Source organism: Vipera berus, assembly GCF_964194415.1.
Source record: "Vipera berus genome assembly, chromosome: 1".
Taxonomy (NCBI): domain Eukaryota; kingdom Metazoa; phylum Chordata; class Lepidosauria; order Squamata; family Viperidae; genus Vipera; species Vipera berus.
Window position 1 is genome coordinate 21,712,153 of NC_138202.1, and position 25,877 is coordinate 21,738,029.

Consider the following 25,877-nt stretch of genomic DNA (forward strand, 5'->3'; position numbering starts at 1 on the left):
AGTTCTGCTTGTGAACACCTCAGAGGCATCAAAATGGCTGTTCTGAGAAACAAAATAGTACATTAAGATGTGCCTCGGCCTGATACAGCAAGGCTAATCTTATGCTACCATGTTTTTATGCTCTTATTTCCTGATATAAAAGAACATTCAATCGGACAAGTCTTCAAATGGTAGCGCCTTCGAATGGTAGAATCCAAGCTATGAGTTGCTCACCCCCATAGTACCATAGTCACATTATTTCCCATTCTTTGCTTTGTGCACCATACACAGCATGATTCCTGGTCTTGTGAATTTGCATGGATCAGTAGCACAAAAAGATTAAGAAAAAATACATGGGATCCCTTAATGCTCCTTTTGTTCAAAATCTACTCAATTACTTCTTTTGAACAGGGAATATGTCTGAGACTAGAATCCCTTTTTTAAAGTATATTACCTTTGTTATTTTAATAAGCTTCTTTGCCTTTTACAATGTGTAAAATTCCCCCACCTCTAGCTCAAATGGCTTAGGTTAATAAATGAATGAAGCTTAAAGTAATGAAAACAGGAATTTTCAATGTTGTTAAAAGAAGAAAGAATGTCCTATAGGCTGAGTCAAATTGATTCCCAAATATTGTCTCACATCATTGATGGACTGATGACATCTCAAGCCCTGAAACCATTCAACCACAGCCTAGCTACAAGGCCACCAATTAAATTTTAAAGAATTCTGAGTCCCAGTACCAGAACAAGTCTCATCTCATGTATAATCTGAAGATCCAGGGCTGCCGGCACTCTATGGATATGCCACCCCTGTCCCCAAGCCCTCCCAAACATCACTTCCAAATTATAACATTTAATTCCACCATTAGGGAATTAACAATATTTGAAGAGTTAACAACACAAGCTGTGTTTAATTATTTCTAATTTATTAAAATAAAATAGACTGTACAATTCTTCAAAGCACAAGACTTGCTAAGATCAAAATCTACCTAAATCCACATCTCAGCCAATGTGATTTTTTTTAATCAGTCTAATCAGGTAGGGATAAGAATCACCAGGAAGATATTTGTTTAATCATTAATTTGTCCCTTTAAATTTCTCTCCTTAGAAGTTGCTTCCTTGAAATGTTCCTACTGGCTGAACATGCTTTTTCTTCCTGTCTGTCAGTGTAAGAGAGCAAAGACCATTATCTGTTCTAGAAAATTGCTTTATAAATATAGGTAGTCCTTTCTTAATGTTCCTAATTGGAACCAGCAACTCTGTTAGTAAGTGAAGACGTTGTGAAGCAAAATATCAAATAAATGCCTGGCTTAGTGGTCATTAGTAGATTGTGGTCATTAACTAAATCACTTGTGGCTCTTAAGTGAGACATCATGTGACAAACTTGTGACCTCTTGCCAGCTTCCCCATTGACTTTGCTTATCAGAAGCCTGCTGGGAAAGTCACAAATGGCAATCACATGATGCTGGGGGGGGGTGTCATGTGTTTTCCAAATGTGTGATGGTTGCCAAATGCCCAAATCATGTTCACATGACTACAGGGATTCTGCAATGGTCATAAGCGCAAGGATTGATCACTAGCCACTTTTTTAAGCACTACTGCAGTTTTGAATAGTTGCTAAATAAAAGGCTGGTAAGTGAGGACTGCCTACGTAATCAAAGATAAGATGCCTTGTGTGTAACTTTTATTTAAAGAAGTCCACAATTTGTTTTATTTTAGCTGTATATAACCATTCCTAGGTCCTCTTTACTGAGTGTATTAATGCAGTATTTCTTAACCTCTGCAACTTTAAGATGTATGGACTTCAACTCCTAGAATCTCCAATGGTGACTGGGGAATTTTGGAAACTGAAGTCCACACATTTGAGATTGAGAAGCACTGCTTTAATTAATATAGTGAATTGATTCACTGGTTCTGAGAAAAGTATTTTAAAAATCCCAAACTTTGGAAAAGGAGTTTGTGCAACACCGCAATATTTAAGTGTATATATGAATAGATGCACACACACAGATACAGGAACATTGTTAGTAAATGAATGTTAAAACAACTTCAGATTTTACATCATTTCTTTCCTGGAACAAAAAGACATGTTTGCACTTCCCCTGGTGTTCTCTCCAGAGCTTAGGACTACCATTAATGACAGATTTATTGATTTATTGTCTAAGGTTGAAAGCTCAAGCAAACTACATCAAATGGGAAGAACATCTGGAAACCTCACTCGAAGTTAGGCTTTAAAACCTGGCTTCTGGATACTATTTTAAACCCTCCAAAAACAGTGCAACGAAAGAGAAAAGTGCTACGCCTGGGGGAATTTCACTAGTGTCAATTTTTACTATGATACATCAATCAATCTTCCCCTTACACTGTGAAACTGGTGATGGCTAGATGTGAGGATATGGAGTTCAAAGTTCTCAAAAAATAAATTTCAGTCATGTTCAAATCCACCCCTCCTCCAAAAAAATGGCCATTTCTTTGACAGTTTGACTGCCTGATAACTGCTTTATTCCAGATTGCCAACCTCAATGACCTCTTAGTTTAATGCAGCAGAGGAAACATAACTCAGTAACAGAAAGTTCTGGAATTAATGTACTTACAGTATACATCTACCCTTATTGACTTGATTGCTGGTGAGCCCAAGCCGTTTTCAGCTTTGCAATAGTAGCGCCCTCCTTGATGCCGCTGTATATTTGTGATCCTCAGGGTCTCATTAAACACACTCGAGTCTTGAAACCGGTCAGAGGCACTTCCTGCTGTTTTTGTCCACCTGATCTGAGCAAGCATCAAAAAAGAGTGTTACTTTAGCTGGTCCTTCTCTTCTTTTTGTCACTAACGAACATGACACAGCAGCACACACAACATTGCATTTAGAGAACTTCAGGTCTTCAAGTAGCAATCATGGAATTATTTTACTAAGATACAAAAAAAGAAAGCTATGTTTGACTAAATCGATGTAATTCTATCAAATATGGCCACACTTATGGGCAAATTTAGACTTGACAGGGAATAAGCTCAGCTTTGTTATTTAGCTTTTGAATTTGACAGCAATATGTGATCTGAAAGCATGCAGTAGAACTAAATTTTCTAGAATCAACCTAACACAAATTAAATGTATTTCGTTAGTTACCAAATTTTATGCTACTTCCTTGTTCAGAGAGAATGAAGTGAGTCTTTTATTTTTTAAAAAATGTGCATTAGGAAAACTGGGGCCCAATTTTTTTTCATTGTAAAAAAAAATTCAGATTTTTCTATGGCTAAAAAAAATCACACAAAATTGAAAAGAAAAATACATAAAATTGCAGTGTTCACATGGCAAGGATTTAGATTGGTCTACTTATCAGCTCTACATGCACAAAAGAGATTTCATACAGTATCTGTAAAACTTCATGGTTTTGACACTTATTAAACACATGGGATTATACGCTAGTTCTCAAAGTTTGCAATATCATACTTTCCTAAAATGATCAATGAATTTGTGTAAGAACCTCTGGAAACAAGCACAAAATTGTTGGCCACAATAGAACAATATGGTGAGGTCACAGGCTTGACAATAAATAGAGAAAAGACTAAAGTTTTGACAAAGAACTTAACAGAAAAACAGAAAAACAGAAAATGCAACTTGCAAGAAAAACAAATCTTCAAATAGTTAAAAAAGTTAAGTACTTGGGAATTTACTTAACAGCAAGATGTATAACAGTAAAAGAGGACAACTATACAAAATTATTAAAACAAATAAAACCGGACTTAGAAAAGTGGAAAAATCTCCAACTATCAATACTAGGGAGAATAGCTACAATTAAAATGAATATCTTACTAAAAATACTTTTTTATTTCAAACTAAAATTAGAAAAAGCTTTCTTTGATGAACTGAATACCATAATATAGAAATTTATTTGGCAAGGGAAAAAAGTACGAATTAAAGTGAAATTGCTACAGGACATTAGAGAAAGGGGAGGATTTGGACTCCCAGACTGAAAGTTATATTACCAAGCAGCTATTTTAATGTGGATTAAAGAATAGATAACACTTAGAGACAAAAGATTACTATACCTAGAGGGGCATGACCTGCAGATTGGCTGGCATGCCTTTCTGTGGTATGGGAAGAATAAAGCGCATAGATATTTCCAGAACCATGCTATAAGAAACTCACTTCTCTTAGAATGGGAAAAAATAAAAGAAAAAAAATATATTAAGATACCTGAATGGCTTTCAACAACGGAAGCCTTTGCTTACCCAAACTTAATTAACTATGATAAATTTGTAACATATAAAGACTTACTGGACAATGAAGGAAGATTAAAATCTAGACAAGATTTATAACAACAAGGTATTGACCTATCATGGTGGCCATACCTACAAATCCAATCAAAATATGAAAAAGATATGAAATGACCAGACAGTTTATGGAGTTTCATAATTTCTTTTTTTAAAAGACAAAAATATCAAGATGATTTAGAGGTGGGACGTGGCAAGTTTGATAAAAGTACCCAGATAATCCTTTCTGTTAATGTTGAATGTATTGTGGAATTAAGGGACGCGGTGGCTCAGTGAGTTAGGATGCTGAGCTTGTCGATCAGAAGGTCGGCAGTTTGGCGGGTCGAATCCCGAGTGCCGCGTAGCAGAGTGAGCGCCTGTTACTCGTCCCAGCTTCTGCCAACCTAGCAGTTCGAAAGCACGTAAAAATGCAAGTAGAAAAATAGGGACCACTACGGTGGGAAGGTAACAGCGTTCTGTGCGCCTTTGGCGTCTAGTCATGCCGGCCACATGACCACAGAGACGTCCTCAGACAAGTGCTGGCTCTTCGGCTTTGAAACAGAGATGAGCACCGGCCCCTAGAGTCGGAAACGACTAGCACCCATATGCGGGGGAACCTTTACCTTTACCTATTAGAATTTCAGGACCCCAGACGAAGAACAAAGGTGTTGGCGGTGATGATCATGAAAGAACTAAAAGTGGTTTGTTACAAATAAAAACAATAACTGAGACAGAAGTCACACCATTAGAAACTGAAAACATAGAATTGTAAATTGTAAGAATTAGGTGGTAAATATATATATTTTTGTTATTGTCAGTGTAACTGCTGTTGCTGTTATTGCTGTTGTGATTGTGGATCAATTTTTGGGTGTGTAATACTGTGAAATAATCATGAGGGGTGGATTCTAATTCTAATATTACAGAAGACAACACACCAGAGCAGCCTGGGAAATAAAGGTAAAACTTTGTGGGATTTAAAGGTAGATGACAATCGTGAAGCAGTAATGGATATTGCAAAAGGAATTAGGAAAGTGGCTAAAGCTCCTGAACAAAAGTATGAAAATATGTGGAGTGATTGGAGTGGGTTAACTAATTGGCTTCTCAATTTTGGATGGCTAAAACAAATATGTGTAGGACTTATGTGTTGTGCATGTCTGCAATGTATTCCTTTATGTGCATCTACTTTAACCAAAGCTGTAGGAAAAGCTTTTAGGAAAGCCTTAGGAAGAGCAGGAATTATACAGTTAATGGTTATAAGATTTTCTAAGCATGATAATGAAGACCTTTCAGTGCAATAAAAATTAAAAGGGGGGATTTGATAGAAGTAAATGAAAGGTCTTCAAAAATTTTAAAATTGAAAGAGAAATTTAAAACTGAATATGCTCCAGTGGAAATTTACTAGGTGAACGGAGAAGATGAGAATCAGGAAAGGAGAGCACAAAGAAAGGAAGTTTAAGTGAAACAGTAGGCAAAAATTAGCTGGGTCTTAGAGTGGGAAAGGAAGAAGACAAGCTATAAAAACGTCTGTAAGAGAAGATAACTAGCAAAACAGGAAAGAACCTGTTTTTTCTAAAAGGTCATTAAAAAGGGGCTAGAACTCAGACAACTGAGCATGTGCAATTAGTTGGTTAATATTAACTGACACACCTTGCATAAGTTATCTCTTAATTTTAATGTACATGGGATGTATGATTTAGTATGTAGCAGGAAATATGTAGGAGGCGGTCGGAAAGAGTGTAACCTCATAGTACCTCAGCCAATGGGGAAAGAGGAGGGATGTGCGGCTGGGGCCAGGGAACTATAAAAATAGGAATATTTTGGGTTGAAACTTTGGAGAGAGCCAAGTTTTGATAGCTTCTCTCCCTGCTTGTTGCAATAAACAAAACAAAAGGCATTCACTGTGTCTTGGCTGGTTATCGGTCAGGCGAGCTTGTCTCTGGTCATGAAGGAAAGTGGCCAGGAGCGCATAACACAGGGAATGCTATTGCTTGCAATATTCTGATCTTTTTAGGTAAAGACACATCACAATATGTTTTTTTCCCCCCAAGGCCTTCATGCCTGCTCTACCATCTACTAGTCTTTGGTGCATTTCTTTTCTGCCTGTTCCTCTACTGCTGATGGTTGATCCTAAGCAAAAGCTACGTACCATTTGAATATCTTCATTATCAGTTCTAAAGCTTTTTGTTCTATTTGTTGTCATTACTTTGGTCTTTTTCGTATTTAATTTTGGTACCATTTTTTCACTATTCTCCTTGACTTTTATTAGTAGATATTGCATATCCTTTGCATTTTGAGCTACTGGAGTAATGTCATCAGAATGTCACAGGTTATTGATGTTTCTTCTTCAGTTTTAAAAATACAATGTCTTCCTCCAATCCAGAATCCCTTAATTCAACATACAGATAGTCAATTAATGACTATTTAAAGTTACAATGGACCTCCCCAGAGCTATTTATGAACTGTTGTAGGGGTTACAATGGTTGCACACATATACCACCCTGTGGTTACATTATTGAATTTTGGGCAAGTGGCAATCGGTTCAGTTTTACTATTGTTTGCAGTATCCTGTGGTCATGTGACTGTATTGTGACTCTTGCAGGTTTATGATTAAAAAAGAACACCCATTGGGGAAAATGGATTTGCTTAATGACCCTGCCATTCACTTAATGACCATGGTGTTCATTCAACAATAGTAAAAAAAATGGGCTATGCTATCATGACTTATAACTGCAAAAATTTATAATTGTAATTTGTGCTGTCCCGCTCATGTACACACACACACACACACACACACAGAGAGAGACACACACACACACACCACAGGTGTAAGGAGTCTTTATTAAGGCTTCAGAGGTAAAGAAGCTTCTTGGATGAGAAGCAAAACATCTTCAAAGAAAAACAAGAATGTCCAGTTGCCTCCTAAAAAAGCACCTTAAGGACAACCATGATCTGGATGACTGAGAATCTCCATAGACATTTAGCTATGCACTTTGGAATGAACAACCTTCGAATGGTGCAGAAATATGCATGAATTTCCAGAAAACATTGCAGACTACAGGAACCATTTGCGCTTCAGTTTGAGATGCAGACAACACAGACTCATCCCCAACAGCCTGCACCTGTTTTCAACAGTGAAGGGACAAAGGACAGAAAACATCCTGCAGCCAAGAAGGCTCCACACCCATTTGCACTACTCAGGTGACCCTGAGGACACAGGTAAACCTCCAAATGGCCTCAATGACTCTCTAAAAGAATGCAAATGACCAGCTGTTTGCAAGGAATATACAGTAAATCCTTCCATTCCCCACCACCCAGTCATAGCTGAAGAAGCTTCTTGGATGAGAAGTGAAAAGTTTTAAAGAAAAATAAGAAAGTCAAGTTGCCTCCTGAAAAAGCACCTTTGGGACAGCCATGACCTGGACAATTGAGAATCTCCATAGACAATGTTCATGGATTCTTCTTCTGTTGCTTATCATTTTTCTGTTGAGAATCCATCATTTCCTGTAGCCCTTCCGTTTCACAATTTGCTAATCTAACTGCATGGATATTATTGGATTATTCTTCCTGTTGCTTCTGTAATCACACCAGAGAACATTTTAATGAATTTTCTAAATCCATTCCCATAGCTATCTGCATCAGATTTGTTATATACCTTTACCTTTCACAGACTGTAAAGACTTGTCACTATAGTTGACTTTCAATCACTTGCAGTTTACAACACCCTCTTTTTCCCATTAAATGCAGAAATACATGTTCTGCCTTGAGACATGTAAAAAAGGAAATCTATAAAAGATCATCATTTCATATTAAAACCTTGGGGTTGGCACATTTCCTTATTTATTCTTTCCTTTGAAACCCCAGGTTGCACAAACTAAATATCACACTACTAAAATAATTTTCAAGATATTTACTTTGTTTGGAATCCAACTAAATGTCTGCTAAATTTTGTAAACTAACATCTACCCTCTAATATAGAAAAGGGGAATATATAGGTCAGCCCAGAGCACTTGTTCAGCATTGCAAACTGCAGGATATAACGTAGATCAGTTTGTAAGCAGTTGTACAGAAAAGAAAATGTCTATCGCAAATGAAACAGCATGAAAATACTGGTGGTCCATAGAGTATAAGAGTACAACTGACCTCTCTTTATTGCAAGATCATGCAGAGAGAATGATAAATATGTAAAGGTAGCATGGAAATCTGTTACCTTCCTTGATTTTACATGGAAATGACTAAAAAATACCCAGGCTCTTAAATCGCTAGCTTAAATCAAACATGAATACTCAATGATTACAACAATAAATCATCTGTCAGTTGAAAATACTGATTGTTTAAGATAGGAATGAAGAAAAATGAATTTCATTCAATATAGAAATGATGAGGGCAGGAATATATCAAGAAAGCATGACACCATCATTCTCAAGCCAGACCTTAGTGAGCCTAAAGAAGAGGCTTAGAAAGAATGTCTCCACTGGCAAAGAATATCACAAGCAATATTCCTCTGCTTATTATCAAATAGTCACACAAGAACTCAAAGAACATTTTAGCTAGAACAATTCTGCAGTTCACTGCCACCAGATGTGATGATAACTAACAATTCAAGCTGGACTCCTGCTGAATTCATGGACAAAACCATGCCACATTTTGCCAAATACATATAAATACTTTGCCATTGCCTTCTGGGATTTTTGGTCTTCAGACATTTGTTTATAGTCCTTTTGTTGATCTCTCATCCAATTATTAACCTTCCAAACAATATCTCTAAGCAAAGAAATACTGGCCGACAAGTGCTTGCACCTCACTAAGTTGGTTTTAAAAGGGGATTAAATAAATGTAGAGGCATCAGTACTGTACAACTCATCATGACAGGTGCCTGCTGTATCTTGATTCACAGAGTATATATTAGATACTTGCAATTAACAGTGAAAGAAGCCTAATATTCATAGAATCATATAAAGGACCTTGGACATCTTCTTGTCCAACCACCTGCCCAAAATTTGTCCAATTTGGACAAATTTTGTTAAGAATTATTTTAAATATGTAAAACTAACATATTTACATAACTAATTAACCCAAGAACCTAAATGAAAAACATGGCTGCAGGACTTGGGTTTGGCTAGTCTAAAGAAAAGAAGAAAAGGGGAGACATGATAGCAGTACTCCAGTATCTGAGGGGCTGCCACAAAGAAGAGGGGGTCAGGTTGTTCACCAGAACACCAGAAGGAAGGATGAGAAGCAATGGTTGGAAGCTGTTCAAAGAGAGAAGCAATCTGGAATTAAGGAGAAACTTCTTGACAGTGAGGACAATCAACCAGTGGAACAGTTTACCCCCAGAAGCTCCATCACTGGAAGTTTTTAAAGAGACTGGACAATCACCCGTCTGAGATGGTATAGGTCCTCCTGCTTGAGTAGGGGGATAGACTAGTACAGGGCTTTTCAACCTGTGGTATGCATGCCACCTGTGGTACATTAGCATGTGGCAGGCGGTACGCAGGCCTGCCCAGCCAAGTGTAGTGGGGGAGGGAACGAGCATGCACAGGCAAGGACTTACTGTGAGAGAGTCCTCCAGAGCTGCAGAGTGGTTGGGGTGAGGCAAAGGCCCCAGGCTCACTTCTGGCTTACTCCCAGATGAGAAAAAGGGGGGGCAGAGACAGGAAAGGCTATAAAAGGAGGCAGTTTGGGCGGGAGAGGGAGAGAGAGAGAGAAAAATAGAAGCAGCCTTGGGGGGAGGCGGAGTCAGCTCTAGCTGTACTGAAGGAAAAGAAGAAGGAGGAGGGTGGTGGGAGAGGAGAGATCAAGCAGGCCGGCCATGAGCTGATCTACAACTTCTGTGGCAGCCACCTGTGCTGGCAGCAACAAACAAGCAAGAAATGCAGTGGGGGAGGGGTCGCCCTCCATGAGGAATGAAGAAAGGTAGCAATGAAGAAAGGCAGCATTGGCTGGAGGTGAGGCACGGAGGGAGGGAGATGGAGAGTGGAAGGATTTTTATGTGCTTTTGTGACTTTGAAGTGCAATGTGGGCTTTGTGTTGTTAAGGAGTGTTTGGCAACTTCTATTGGGCTGATGGTTGATGTCTCGTGTTAGCTTCTATTGCTCTGCTATTGTTAGCTGTAAGTTTTGCTGCAAGGGATTTTGCCTGTAGCATTCTTTAACTTATGAATGGAGGCATTTGGGGAGGCTGCCTTAGCAGGCAGCCAGTACTTATTTACATTTTTTTTCTTCCTTAAGTGCCGACTGCTGCTACTTAACTTTCCTTTCTAGCCAGTAGCTAATTCTTAAAGGGGAATGTGCCTTTTTAAGCTAGTTCCCTCAATGACTTGTCTTTTCTATCTCTGGAGGCTTTTCCTTGTTTGATGAATATATGGAAGAGGGAAAATATGGGGGTGTGTGTTTCAAATTCTTCTTTCAGAAGGAGATGGGAATGACAAAGAGGCAGGCAGGAAGGGAGGGAAGGAAGTCCTGCCTTAGCACTTGGCCACCAGCAGCCCTGCCATTGACTTTGCTTGTCAAAAGGTTGCAAAAGGGAATAATATGACCCTGGGACACTGTGACCATCATAAATATGAATCAGTTGCCAAGCATCCAAATATAAATCACATGACCCTGGGCATGCTGCAGTGGTCATAAGTGTGAAAAATGGTCATAAGGAATTTCAGTGCAATTGCAACTTTAAACGGGTTGGTTTTTTTTTTGGTCATCAAGTTTTTGACACCTTGCTAGGTGGTACTCGAATATTGCCATATCCTAAAAGTGGTACAATTGCTGAAAAGTTTGAAAAGCCCTGGACTAGAAGACCTCCAAGGTCCCTTCCAGCTCTATTCTATTCTATTCTATTCTATTCTATTCTATTCTATTCTATTCTATTCTATTCTATTCTATTCTATACATTAAAATAATATATTAAAATGTGGGGAAAATATCCCCCCCAAAAAGGGAAATAGCAACAAAAAGAAATATCTCCTTTTATCCCCAGCAAGTATATTCAACATTTAAGAACTTATCACGGTCTCTTAAAATACAACCAGGTACATCTTTATTCCATATCTCACCCCATTTTCTATAAACTCATTTCTAAATCTTCAGTTCTCCTTATTAATCAAGTGCAGCAAAAATTAGCAAAAATACCTAACAACATAAGTATATAATCCCCATTTCTATTTAATCTAAATCCTCTCATACCTCTTGTTAATAATCAAAATCTAATCCCAATTAACAACTGAAAGTTTAAAAAAGTTAAAAGCTATTAAACATGACCAGAAATAGTAATCCCTTATTGTCAGACCCAAATCCAGAGATGAGACAGTGAAATCTAATCAAGTTCAATCCTTTATTTGCTTATACCTAATGGACAGAACCACTGATTGGTTCAAAATTGGGAACAGAGTCCAACAAGGCTGTATACTGTCGCCCTGCCTATTTAACTTATATGCAGAGCACATCATGAGAAAGGCAGGGCTACATGAATCAAAAGCTGGAATTAAGATTGCTGGGAGAAATATCAACAACCTAGGATATGCAGATGATACCACTCTAATGAGAGAAAATGAAGAGAAACTAAAGAGCCTCTTGATGCAGGTGAAGAAGGAGAGTGCAAAAGTTGGCTTGAAACTCAACATTAAGAAAACTAAGATCATGGCATCCGGCCCTCTCAATTCCTCATAAATAGCTGGGGAAGAAATGGAGGTAGTGACAGACTTTATTTTCCTGGGCTCCAAGATCACTGCAGATGGGGACTGTAGCCAAGAAATTAAAAGACGCTTGCTCCTTGGGAGGAAAGCCATGGCAAATCTAGACAGCACACTAAAAAGCAGAGACATCACCCTGTCAACAAAAGTGCGTATAGTTAAGGCTATGGTCTTCCCAGTTGCAATGTATGGCAGTGAAAGCTGGACCATAAGAAAGGCTGAGCGCCAAAGAATTGAAGCCTTTGAACTATGGTATGGGAGAAGACTCCTGTGAGTCCCTTGGACTGCAAGGTGATCAAACCGGTCAGTCCTAGAGGAGATCAACCCTAATTGCTCTTTAGAAGGCCAGATCCTGAAGTTGAAACTCAAACACTTTGGTCACCTAATGAGAAGGAAGGACTCACTGGAGAAGAACCTAATGCTGGGAAAGATTGAGGGCAATAGAAGAAGGGGACGGCAGAGAATGAGGTGGCTGGATGGAGTCACTGAAGCAGTAGGCGTTAGATTAAATGGACTCCAGAAGATGGTAGAGGACAGGAAGGCCTGGAGGAACATTGTCCATGGGGTCGCAATGGATCAGACACAACTTCGCAACTAACAACAACAACAATGGACAGAATCTTGTCAAACTAAAGTGATAACTTCCTTACATGTTAGATATATTATTTTTATGTTGTGGCTACCCTGAACCTCTTCCCCCCACACATACATCCAGTTGAGGACTATACAATGTCCTAATCTGGGCTTCCATCTGGGAAAGTTCTGTGTTGCCAAAAGTCTCTCCCTTTGCTCCTGCAGGTGCACATTCTATCATACTTATTTACATATCAAAAATAGTATTGTGAATATTGCAAACCAATTCATTACACCCAGTTGACCATTTCAAAATAAGCACTATCCCAATCAAGATAACCCGTAAGCAGAACCAAAAATAATAAATCATTATTTAACCATAATCAAATTAATTTTGCATTTTTTTTTACTTTTCCGCTCCGTGATCCTTAAGCCCCTTAAATAAAGTCCTAACTCCTGTTTTCTTCTACCACCTTTGTCTCTTCTCTTGAAATTCTTGTCATCGTTATCCAAGCCCATCTTTTCTCATCCTCTGATCTGCTGCTACGGCCCACTGGAACCACTGATGGAAGAACTCATGAGGAAGCTTCCAAGGAACTTTGCAAGCAAGTAGGTGAGCAGTATTTGAGAGATCACAAATGTCAGCTCAGCTTAACAATTTTCTTGAGAACTGAAAGAATGATCCAAAGAAATAATAACATATGAAATAAGCAGGGAACCCTCTTTTTGTTTTAAGAGTGAAATAGGTATGGAAATCTGCAAGAAGGGAAATTGATCCCATAGCTAATCCCACAATTTACCCCCACTCCACAAAAAAACTTAAAAGCAACCCAAGGCCCTTATCTTTCAAATTGATTTAGGACAATTGTTTGGTTTGGGGGAAGTTAAGGAGAAAGGGAAGGAAATGACAAAGAGAGGGTTGCCTGCTCTTTCCTTTCTATTCCTATTCTTCACAAATGTAAAATAAGGAAAGATCAGGAAGCACTTCTGCATACTTCAGTCAGGTGCAACTCTCATTTTTTAAGTTCAAAATTGCAGGTAGAATGGAGATCTCACTATCTCAATGAAGCAAAACTAGCTTCAATGACTCCCCCCAAAAGGAAAACAGTTATTTTAGTTTCCTGAACTTGCCTCTTGAATTTTCCATGCTTCTAGTCTTCCTGTAAACCTGCCTCCAGAAGTGGTGAATGCTCCAACACTGGAAGTTTTTAAGAAGAGACTGGACAGCCATTTGCCTGAAATGGTATAGGGTTTCCTGCCTTAGCAGGGGGTTGGACTAGATGACCTCCAAGGTCCCTTCCAACTTATTATTATTATTATTATTATTATTATTATTATTATTATCATTATTATTATTATTATTATTATTATTATTATTATTATTATTATTATTATTATTATTATTATTATTATCCTCACAAAACACAGTCTCATAAGATCACAGATTGCTCAGTTCTAATTACACTGACTCTCATAGTAGATATGGTAGGAAGAAAGCCATGTTACTGTATGGTAGCATTCAGAATACTGAATTTCCAACAAAGCAAAATCAGTACACTAATCAATAGAGTCCAATCAATTCCCAAGAAGAATTTATTAAAAAACAGAGCATAAAACCAGGACACTGCTGTTTTTCATCTATAGTTCCAAAAACAAACCAACTATATTAATAAACCTCAATCCAGAAGGGAAAATAATACTACAGTTTCTCATACCATTGCTGACAAGTCCCTTGTTGCATAGAGACAACCAACCAACTTAACACACATTCTCAAAAACAACAAGAAGCAACAGGACAATGATACCAACATGAGAAGCAGACTCTGCAAGTAGGCCCCAACAAACTCTGCAAGTAGGCCCCAACAAACTCACACATACGTTCTTCCTCTAATATGCCATCATTTGTAAACAATGCTCTTCCAGAATATATGCAACACAACACGTTAGCCTGCACAAAAGAATAATTGTGCACAGATTTGACATCAAAACTCAGAACAAGGACAACATAGTGACAAAACATTTTAACTTTCCAAGGCATTCCATTACAGATCTCAAAGTAGCAGTTTTGGAACAAATAAACTACACCAGCATAATTGAATATGAGACAGCTGAGCTTTCGTACATCAATAGGCTTCAGGCTATCTCAGAAACTCTGATCAAACACAATTTAAACACACAGACACACACACACACACTCACACTACAATTGCTAGTTGATAAGGTACCTGAAATCTATCCCCCATGAAATCCTCATCTACATAACAACCCTATCTTTCACCTCTACAGTACCTCATTCAAATGTATTTAAATTCCATATCAGTTAAGCCACTTCATGCATTTGATGCAATGAGCTGCTGCTCAGCTCACAGAAGCTTATCCCTTCTAAGTAATGTGTGGGTGGGTGTTAAAAGGTGCTACTTTCCTCTTTGTTATTCTTGATTCTCGTAATGATAATGATCCTTAAAGGACTGACTTTTTTTCATTGCTTCTGTGTATGCAACTGCTTAGGATTCAGCTCCATTTTAGCCTCCAACACTTCTGAAAGAAATGTGATTCGCCTTTTCATAACAATCTGGCATTTTCTAATCTAGTATTTCTCTTTTTATCCTGAACTTTCATTCTCTATTTCTTTCAGGGCTAATCAACTCTCACTAAATTAGATTGCCTTCTCAGATCGCCAGTTTGACAACATGTTTTGACAATGTGGTACAAGCTAGCTCCTTGGTCATCTTTGTAATTGGACCTCAGGGCTTTCTGTACATGTGCTTAATTGTCTAATGAAGCAGATGAGATGCAGAGGCTGGGCCCTGGACTCCTGACCTCAAAACAGATGTTTGCTTTCTGACATGTGTTGAAGAGTTTGCTACACCCATCAACAAAAGTCACTTCTGACAATGATGAATAACATTCCATGGCAATTTTCCCATGAACATATGTGTCCCCTTTGATTAAACAAGATGCTTCTTTGGGAGTAACAGTAAATGGGAAAGCCAAGATTATAAAAGATGAATTTCATCTTTTTTTAAAAATATATTTTATTGATATTTTTTTAGAATAACAGTCTTTAGTGCTCAGTAAACAGCATGTTGTCTGGTTCATATATTTAAAAAAACAATCAATAATAATTAATTTCTACAATTCCACAATCAATCTGTTAATTAATGATATATTTCTTTGTTCTTCTCTTCTTCCAATAGTATCCTCCTTTTATCAACAATAAGCAAATATAGTTCTTAATACTTTCAATGTATACAAGGTTGAATATATTTTTCTTATATTTATACAAATAACAGTAACATCAGCATATAACATCTTTTCTGATCCGTTTATGTCTCAATTATATTCATAAAAGTCATCTTATTAAGTCACTATATCCTGTTTTCAAGATTCTTTTTTTTTATTAAAAAGTTTTACTAAAACAAAGTGTTACAATATATCCCCAAATCCCCCCTCCCCAAACCCGCCCACTTCCCCCCCCCACTTCCCAGAGCTAAATACAGGATTATAGTTATAATAATCATATTCTAAATAAAAATTATGCAAATATACAATTAACCAAATTCATAATGTGCTTTAACTCCCCTTTAACATAACTACAATCAAAGTACCAATAACAATATCCCACTAAAATCTACTCGTAAGCTAAATGGAACTTTTTAGTCCCATATTTGTTCTGAATATAATCTATCCATCTCCTCCAAACTGAAATATATCTTTCCTGCGAATAATAATAATAATAATAATAATAATAATAATAATAATAATAATAATAATAATAATAATAATAATAATAATAATAATAATAATAATAATAATAAACTTAGAAGGGACCTTGGAGGCCACCTAGTCCAACCCCCTGCTCAGGCAGGAAACCTTATACCATTTCAGGCAAATGGCTGTCCACTCTCTTCTTAAAATCCTCCAGTGTTGGAGCATTCACCACCTCTGGAGGCAGGTTGTTCCACTGGTTAATTGTTCTAACTGTCAGGAAGTTTCTCCTTAGTTCTAGGTTGCTTCTCTCCTTGACTAGTTTCCATCCGTTGCTTCTTGTCCTACTTTCAGGTGCTTTGGAGAATAGCTTGGCTCCCTCTTCTTTGTGGTAGCCCCTGAGATATTGGAACACTGCTATCATGTCACCCCTCACCCTTCTCTTCATTAAACTACACATACCCAATTCCAGCAACCGTATCCTATATGTTTTAGCCTCCAGCCCCCTAATCATCTTTGTTGCTCTTCTCTCTACTCTTTCTAGAGTCTCAACATCTTTTTTACATCGTGGTGACCAAAACTGGATGCAGTATTCCAGGTGTGGCCTTACCAAAGCATTGTAAAGTGGTATTAGTACTTCACTAGATCTTGATTCTATCCCTCTGTTAATGCAGCCTAGCACTGTGTTGGCTTTTTTGGCAGCTGCAGCACACTGCTGGTTCATATTGAAGTGATTGTCTACTAAGACTCCGAGATCCCTCTCACAGTTACTACTATTGAGCAAGGTACCACCTATGCTATACCTATGCATTTGATTTTTCCTGCCTAAATGTAGAACCTTACTTTTTTCACCATTGAATTTCATTTTGTTAGATAGTGCCCAGTGTTCGAGTCTGTCCAGATCCTTCTGTATCTTAAGCCTATCTTCTGGAGTATTGGCTATTCCTGCCAGCTTGGTGTCGTCTGCTAATTTGATGAGTTCCCCATCTATCCCTTCATCCAAATCATTAATGAAGATATTGAAGAGCACTGGGCCCAGAACAGAGCCCTGGGGCACCCCACTACACACTTCCTTCCATGTAGATGCGGTTCCATTGAGGACCACACACTGAGTACAGCCTGTCAGCCAGCTACGAATCCATCTGGTGGTAATGCTATCTAACCCACATTTTTCTATCTTATCAAGTAGTAGGTTGTGATGTACTTTATCAAATGCCTTACTGAAGTCCAAGTAAATTATATCTACAGCATTCCTCTGGTCCACTAGTTTTGTCACTTGGTCAAAGAATGTAATAAAATTTGTCTGGCATGATCTGTTTTTGACAAACCCATGTTGACTTTTAGTGATGACTTTGTTTGCATCAAGGTGTTCGCTGATTTGTTGTTTGATTATCTTTCAAACCATTCTTATCTTTCAAACCATTCTTATCAGTCATAATTTTCTCAGTTACCTTTAAATATCCAAACTTTTCATTCCTATACAACATCCCAATATTTTTATATTTCATATATTATAAAGAATACTATACTACTTATATATCTTATCCCTCTTACTGTAGGGTCCCTTTATATCCATGATTTATCTATTCTTTTAACCATATTCAAAGAAGTGTTTAATCATATAGTACTCCATCTGGTAGGTTGAATCAAATCTCTTGAATCTAACTCTAGCCTTCTTCTTTTGAAAAGTAGTTTTCCAAGTCAGTGTATTCAGTTTGCCAGGGGATTCTTCTTGTATTTTTGTGAAAGTTGTTAAGAATAGAAAAGACAAGTTAGCTAGAATGTGGATTTTTTGTCTCCCAAACTCTAATAATTCTCCTGGATGCTCTATGATCCATTTTGTTAGATCTTCTTTCCTATCTTCAAGTTTATTTTGATGTTCTGAAAAATAAAATATTTTTTACATTTCCATTGTTGTGGGAAAATCTTGCAAGTTTTCTTTTGTTTGTGTTAGACTGTAGTTCTCTTCATTTGTAGCATCCCTCTTTGGGTCCTCTCATTTGTATTCTGTTATCTGGTTTGTTTCTTCATTCTTTGTTGTCGTTTTCTAAGTTTTTTAATTGTAGGTTTAAGTTAAAGATGTGTTCATTTATGTTTCATTTATGTTGTTTTTAATCTCATCATGATTTGAAACCATTGTCATTTGAATCTGTCACAGCATTGCATACATTTCCTCCTGGAAAATGTTTGCTTTGTCTTGAAGTATTGCTCCTGCAGATCTTTGATGTTCTAGGTTAAAGCCTTCAGCAGGAGATATTTGATGTGGTTTCCTGCCACTTTTTGATAGGTATGTAACATCCATTTTGTCTCCCCCCTCTAGATAGTCTTTCACCAGTACCATAGTCTCTGTAATTAGCCTTGTCAAACCAGCCAATCTTAGTCCAAACAACCAAATCTTATATAGTTCTTGTCTTTATATATGGTTTTTTATAATCCAATGTGTTTCCAATTATCAAAGCACCATTAAAAGCAGTATTTTATAACAGTTCCTCTATTCAGGGCTTACAATTATCAGTCAGATTTAGAGTCCAGAATAGTTAACCACATAGGAGTTTTCCAGTAAATTCTGCCCTAGAAGATTAGCCAAAAATCAAGGTTTTTCTTTCTCAGCAAACAATTCTTGAGCTTAGAAATCACAGCTCAGTATTTATAATCCCAGAAGGTCAGCAGTTCTTAAAACAAATATAGTTCTCACTTTGTAGTAGATAGCCCAGTGTGTTTTCTTTCCTCTGTTCCCAGATGTTCTCTATTTGACAAGAAGCCACTGAGGTTCAAAGGAACAAGTTGTTCTTTATTTCTGGGTGTCTTGCCAATTTCTGAGTCAATGCAGCTCTTGTTCTATGTTCTAATCCTCCACTAGACATCAGTAACCACTCATTTTCCAACTTTTAAAGTTAAAAGTTATTTTCTTGTAATTTCATCAATACTTTTTCAAATGAAAGTCTTAACAGTTTTCATGATTTTCAGATTTATCCAGACTGTAGTATTAAGTTCAATATATTTCTGTCCACCATAAAAATTAAGTTGCCGCTTCCATCTATGGAGGGGTGGGGGTGTAGTCGCCTCCCTTCTCCACTTTCGGAGGATTTTGCTTCTTGGGGATCTTTTCCAGGAAATCAGTTACAAAATAGAAGAGAGAAGATCGATATCCTCACCGAGTTCCAGGCACGCTGTTCACGGTTGTTCTAGTTAGTGCTTTTGGATTTCAGCTGCTGGCATTTCAGCTGTTTAGGATCTCCTGCTTGAGCAGGGGGTTGGACTAGAAGACCTCCAAGGTCCCTTCCAGTTCTATTCTGATTAATTGAATAAATCTGTAAGGAAATTGCTACCCACATGGGAGTAGCTCTTTTCCTGCTGGTAAATTTATATAATGAAAATAAAGGGGTCAGAGGACGTTGAGATAGCAGACTCTGCTATCTGCTATTTCTAGACTCTGCTATTTAGCAGCTAAAAGAGGATAGACCATTTGCCTGGAGTGACTTGTAATTTGGAATAATATAAAGACTGTTTCTCCAATATTTTGGAGATAAAATATTAATGAAACAAAAGGAATCAGCAAAAAATGCTTTCACACCAGAGTAGTAGAGGCATATCACCCAATGCAATTACACAACGATATGTGCAGATGGGGAGAGTAGAAGCTTTTATATATCTGTGCTATCTGTACTTCTGTATCTATTTGATCAGGATGGTATACAGTAAGGTCCCCTGCCTTGAGCAGGGGGTGGACTAGAAGGCCTCTGAGATCCCTTCCAGCCCTATGATTCTATGTTCCATGTTCTAACACAAGGTGTCAAGCTCACCTCATCACGTGATGTATCACGACGTATCGTGACTTTTTTTTTGCATTGCTGGGGCTGGGGTGGGCACAGCCTCCTTATGATGCAACCAGCCCATGGGCTGGCAGTTTGACACCCCTGTTCTAACATATTAGTTCTATTCCCCCCAAATCTCCACGTGAGCTCAATACACACACACACACACACACACACACATACATACATACATACATACATATATCCCACCACAGGTCTATGTTTATTCAGAAGTTAAGTTTTCAGTATTTTTTTTCCTCCAGCAAAATCTATATGAGATCGAAGTGCTCAAGTGAAAATGATGATTTAGTATATAAAAGAATATTACATGGGCAGATGACAATTATTGGTATAAATCTGATGCATTGACAATCAATTTTAAGGTGTAAGGAAGAAATTGATTAACCTCTAAAAAAGATTCAGCACAGTATCAACATAATATCCATTAATGTAACAAGATGGGCTAGAAGTGATTTTCATTGTTATATAGATGAAACTATTAACTATTGGTGTTTTTAAAACTCTTTTTCCCCCCAATGGATACATTTTAAACATCCCAACATCGTAAAGAAAATAAATCTTAAAAAATGGAGACTGGGACCTTCCCCTCACCCCACCCTTCTTTTAAATATGACCAGGGTCAAACCCAGTTCATTTCTTTACCTAATCCTATCAGGACCAAATTAATCCTCCCTGCCCCCTCCCTCCCTCCCAACTAAACCAAAGACTGGAAGCTTCCTTACCAGCTCACAGTACAGCCCAAGAACAGCCCTCCAAGGGAATTGCAACTGTCAAGTAAAAGGAACCAAAAATGACACAAGCAGTTACTCTAGAGTTGCTTCTTTATTGTTGCTCACCTATAAACTGGAGTCTTGCTTGAATAAATCACAAATCTGCATAACCATTAGATATTTATTTGTGAAAGCCATGGCATTCCTTGTGATATTTTATGGAAGCTGGTATTTGAAGAAAAAAAGATAGGAAGAGTATTGATGCCTTTGAACTTTGCTGTTGGAGAAGACGACTCATGATATTGTGGACAGCTAAGATCCATTATTTTGCCAGGTGTATGCTTAAACAGAATTATACTTAATTTTTTCAAAAGACACATTTTTTCTAATCAAATGTTCAGTAAATCGTAACTATTCTTATTTATTGGGGGTTTCCATGTGGCCCCATCATTTCTGTAACTCTTTCATCTTGTTTTAAGTCACCTAACAGAATATTTACCCCCTGAATTGTACTCTCTTAATGACTATCCTGGGCAATGACTTTTAAAGTTATGATGGTGATGAAAAACTAACTTTGTGCATGATACCCATATATACAACTTTTGCAGCACCTCTCTGTCATGTGTTGCCACTACAGTGAATTAGTGTTTTCCTGAGCCTGACCACAGGCTCACAGAGCCTGACTCACAGAGCAGATGGATTGCTTAAACACAGGAGCTACTTTACTGTGTAGCACAATCCTTCCCCCAAAGGTGCTATCCACTAGTACAGGGCTTTTCAACCTTTTCACCCATTGTACCACTTTTAGGATATGGCAACATCCGAGTATCACCAGTCGCCTAGCAAGGTGTCAAAAACTTGATAACCAAAAAAAAGGAATAAGGTGATGGAGTACAGCTAGTCCTCGACTTACAACAGTTCACTTAGTGACTGTTCGAAGTTACAATGGCACTGAAAAAGTGCCCCCCAAGCCACAGCTGAGCAAGACACCTGCCTGCCCACCTGGCGGCGCTCTTCCTCCTGTCCGAGGTTTTCATTGTTGTGAGCATTTCTGTTGAGGATTGGCAGTGGGGGTGGGGTGGGGGTGTGTTTGGTTTTTATTCCCCCCCGTCGGCTGGGTGGTTGCAGCAGGTTTTGGTCACTTAAACATGACCCTGGGACACTGTGACCGTCATAAATATGAATCAGTTGCCAAGCATCTGAATGTAAATCACAAGACCCTGGAGATGCTGCAACATTCCAGCTGATCGGTGTTTCTTTTGGGCTCAGAAGCACCAGGATCAGTGCTGAGCTCCAGCTGGAGCCTGGCACTGATGCTGGCGCTTCCGCTGAGCCCTGACAGCCCTGCAGCTCCAGCCATCTCTCGTTCAGGCTTGTGCGGTGCTGCCACTGGTTCAGCTCATTCCCCTCCCCCGCTACCACTTTTCTAGAATGGTCACGTACCACCTGCCAGGTGACAATGTATCACAGGTGGTACCCGTACCACTGGTTGAAAAGCCCTGCACTAGTAGTTAACAAGCTCAGCATTCTGATATTAGCTAGCTAACTAAGAAGACTTTAATCACTTTCACCTTCATCTTTTGTTTTCCTCCTAAGTGTCTTGGGGCTTAGAGTCATTTATATTCTAGGCAAATAGTTGTGCTAGCATATTCCTTTCAACGTGTTTTTCCCACTGTGTGCTTGCTTACTTTCTTGTAGTTCCTTCCTCTCCAATGAATGCAAATACAAACATTAATTCTCTTCTTGATAATTATCCCAGGACAGGGGCATTCAAAAGAGCAGGGAAGTGGGGAAAAATGAAAGCTGAAGTAAAATCATAAGTACAGTTGCAGTCATATGATTTACCATTTTGCAATTATGTCAATTAGCGACCAAGTGACTGGTCTCAATTGCAGTTGCTAAATGAGGACTTTTAATTTGCGTAGTTATTGTTATTTTTTTTTTCAAAAAAGTGAAATTTTCTTCAAATGTCTTACATATTAACAATTTTTATTGTTTTTTTTTAACAAAGTATTCAATTTCTAACACTACTTTCAACAAAAGAATAAAATTCCCAATATTTACCAGGAAACAGTGAGTGCATGTTCCATTTTTATTTACCCCTATATAGAAAACAAGACAATACTATGGTCTTCCTTGCCATCTTTACTCAAAGTCTAACAATATTTCCTATATTCCCTATGGCTGTAATGATAAACCTTTTGGGCTTGGTGTCAACAATTCAAAAAATGCCTAATTTGACTCCCCAATAAAGTAAAAACAATTATATCTCTCTTCCCAGCCCCCATCTAGACCATCCTGAACAGCAGCAATTGTTTGTAGCACTAAGGCAGGCAAGGTGCACAAGTCTTGGTGAAGGGTGTGATTGCCTCCAGGGCCTAGTGCTCCCCAGGATTGCTATGTACCATTTATCTTCAGATGGTTTTCTCTTTCTTTCAACAGGTCCCTGCGGCCTACTCAGGGCCACACAAGGCCTTCATTCTTGAAGCAGCTTTGGAGAATGCTCTTCCATGGCTCTGTGGCCTCTGAAAACCAGGGGAAAGCACACCCATTATTGAACAAGCTGCATGAGGACACAAGCCTCTCACATGACTTCTGGATATCTGGAGGCCACATGAAATCACACCCCAATATTCTGAACACAGATGGGAAATTAAAATCTAAACAAGAATTAGAAGATCAGGGCATTGATTTAACCATGGTGGTCCCAACTGCAAATGCAATCAAGGTATGATAAAGATGTTAAAATACAGTATATGGTTTTTACAAAGATCAGACAATGCTTAACCAGGTGTTGTTGGGTTCTGATGAAAAATTGATTTAAAAATTGCATAACCTTTTATTGAATTTGAAAATGGAAGATGAATAAGTGAAAGAAACAATGATAATATGGGCAAAAAGTTTTGGATACAATATAGAATTAGAGAAATGGCAAAATCTTTGGGAAAGAAACTATAAATTGACAATGGCAACTTTGTATAAAGAAAATTTACATAAAAAGTTTTATAGATGGCATTTACCACCCATTAGATTAGCAAAAATGTTTAAAAATATTTCTAGCAAATGTTGGAAATGTAATCAAAACCCTGGTACATATTATCACTTTTGGTGGACATGTGTTAAAGGAAAAAAGTTTTGGACAAAAATACATACTTGGTTTGAAAAGATTATCACTTTTGGTGGACATATGTTAAAGGGAAAAAAAAATTGGACAAAAATACATACTTGGTTTGAAAAGATGTTAGGGAAACACATAGACTTTAAAACTGAACTTTTTAATTAGGCATAATTTCAGAAATAAATGATAAACAAAGTGTATATATAACATTGCATGTATTAACAGCAGTGAGGATTGTATTTGCTCAGCACTGGAAAAATGAAAAAAGCACCATTGGATGAAAGGATAATCAAGAAAATACTGCTGTGCGGAAATTGATAGACTTAGATTGAGAATTAAAGAAAAAGAAGATACAAAATATTTCCAAATATGGAACTTATTCTATCAGTGGTTGGAAAAGAGGGATAGAGAGTAAGAACTTAATTGGTATTACTAAATATAACAAATTAACCCACACAACACATTGTTCATTAAGCACTAAGGAATTGTAATAAAAGAAAATTAATAAAATAGTTTTTTAAAATTAAATAAATCACACCCCAATCTCACATGGCCTCTGCATCCCCCCGAAAATCATACACAAATGGGGCACATTTTCAAGAATTGTTGTTGTTGGGTATCAGTGAACACTGGCATGTCACCCAAAATGTGGTATGTCACCTATAATATGCACAACAGATTCGCCATCACTGCCCTATGCCAGAAAAGGGCATAATGTAGCATAGAGGCAGACACTATCATTTTTGCATTTCCTTTTTGAACACAAAAGATAGACTTATGATAAAGTAGATCACAAACTACTTGATAAGATAGAAAAATGTGGGTTAGATAGCATCAACACCAGATGGATTCGTAGCTGGCTGACAGGCCGTACTCAGCGTGTGGTCCTCAATAAAACTGCATCTACATGGAAGGAAGTGTGTAGTGGGGTGCCCAGGGCTCTGTTCTGGGCCCAGTGTTCTTCAACATCTTCATCAATGATTTGGATGAGGGGATAGATGGGGAACTCATCAAATTTGCAGATGACACCAAGCTGGCAGGAATAGCCAATACTCCAGAAGATAGGCTTAAAATAACAGGAGGATCTGGACAGACTCAAACACTGGGCACTATCTAACAAAATGAAATTCAATGGTGAAAAAAGTAAGGTTCTACATTTAGGCAGGAAAAATCAAATGCACAGGTATAGCATAGGTGGTACCTTGCTCAATAGTAGTAACTGTGAGAGGGATGTCGGAGTCCTAGTAGACAATCACTTCAATATGAGCCAGCAGTGTGCTGCAGCTGCCAAAAAAGCCAACACAGTGCTAGGCTGCATTAACAGAGGGATAGAATCAAGATCATGTGAAGTGTTAATATCACTTTACAATGCCTTGGTAAGGCCACACCTAGAATACTGCATCCAGTTTTGGTTACCACGATGTAAAAAAGATGTTGAGACACTAGAAAGAGTAGAGAGAAGAGCAACAAAGATGATTGGGGGACTGGAGGCTAAAACATATAGGGAATGGTTGCTGGAATTGGTATGTGTGGTTTAACGGAGAAAAGGGTGAGGGGTGACATGATAGCAGTGTTCCAATATCTCAGGGGCTGCCACAAAGAAGAGGGAGTCAAGCTATTCTCCAAAGCACCTGAAAGCAGGACAAGAAGCAATGGATGGAAACTAGTCAAGGAGAGAAGCAACCTAGAACTAAGCAGAAACTTCCTGACAGTTAGAACAATTAACCAGTGAAACAACCTGCCTCCAGAAGTGGTGAATGCTCCAAAACTTGAAGTTTTTAAGAAGAGAGTGGACAGCCATTTGCCTTAAATGGTATAGGGTTTCCTGCCTGAGCAGGGGGTTGGAGTAGATGGTGATGATATTATTATTATTATTATTATTATTATTATTATTATTATTATTATTATTATTATTATTATTATTATTATTATTATTATTATTATTATTATTATTATTATTATTATTATTATGCAGCAAGTTCCATTACATTCAGGGAGGCTTACCTTGGAACAGTCAA

The 25,877-nt window shown here is 37.9% G+C and overlaps 1 protein-coding gene across 1 annotated transcript in view; it reads right to left on the reverse strand.

The window, feature by feature from the left end:
- Nucleotides 1-25,877, reverse strand: part of MDGA2 (MAM domain containing glycosylphosphatidylinositol anchor 2) — a gene marked incomplete at both ends in the record, with an annotated part of 586,749 nt that overhangs the window by 319,241 nt on the left and 241,631 nt on the right. The window contains one exon of the mRNA XM_081314870.1: nucleotides 2,574-2,748. Coding sequence (XP_081170996.1) covers nucleotides 2,574-2,748 — 175 coding nt within the window. The remainder of the gene's footprint in view (nucleotides 1-2,573; nucleotides 2,749-25,877) is intronic.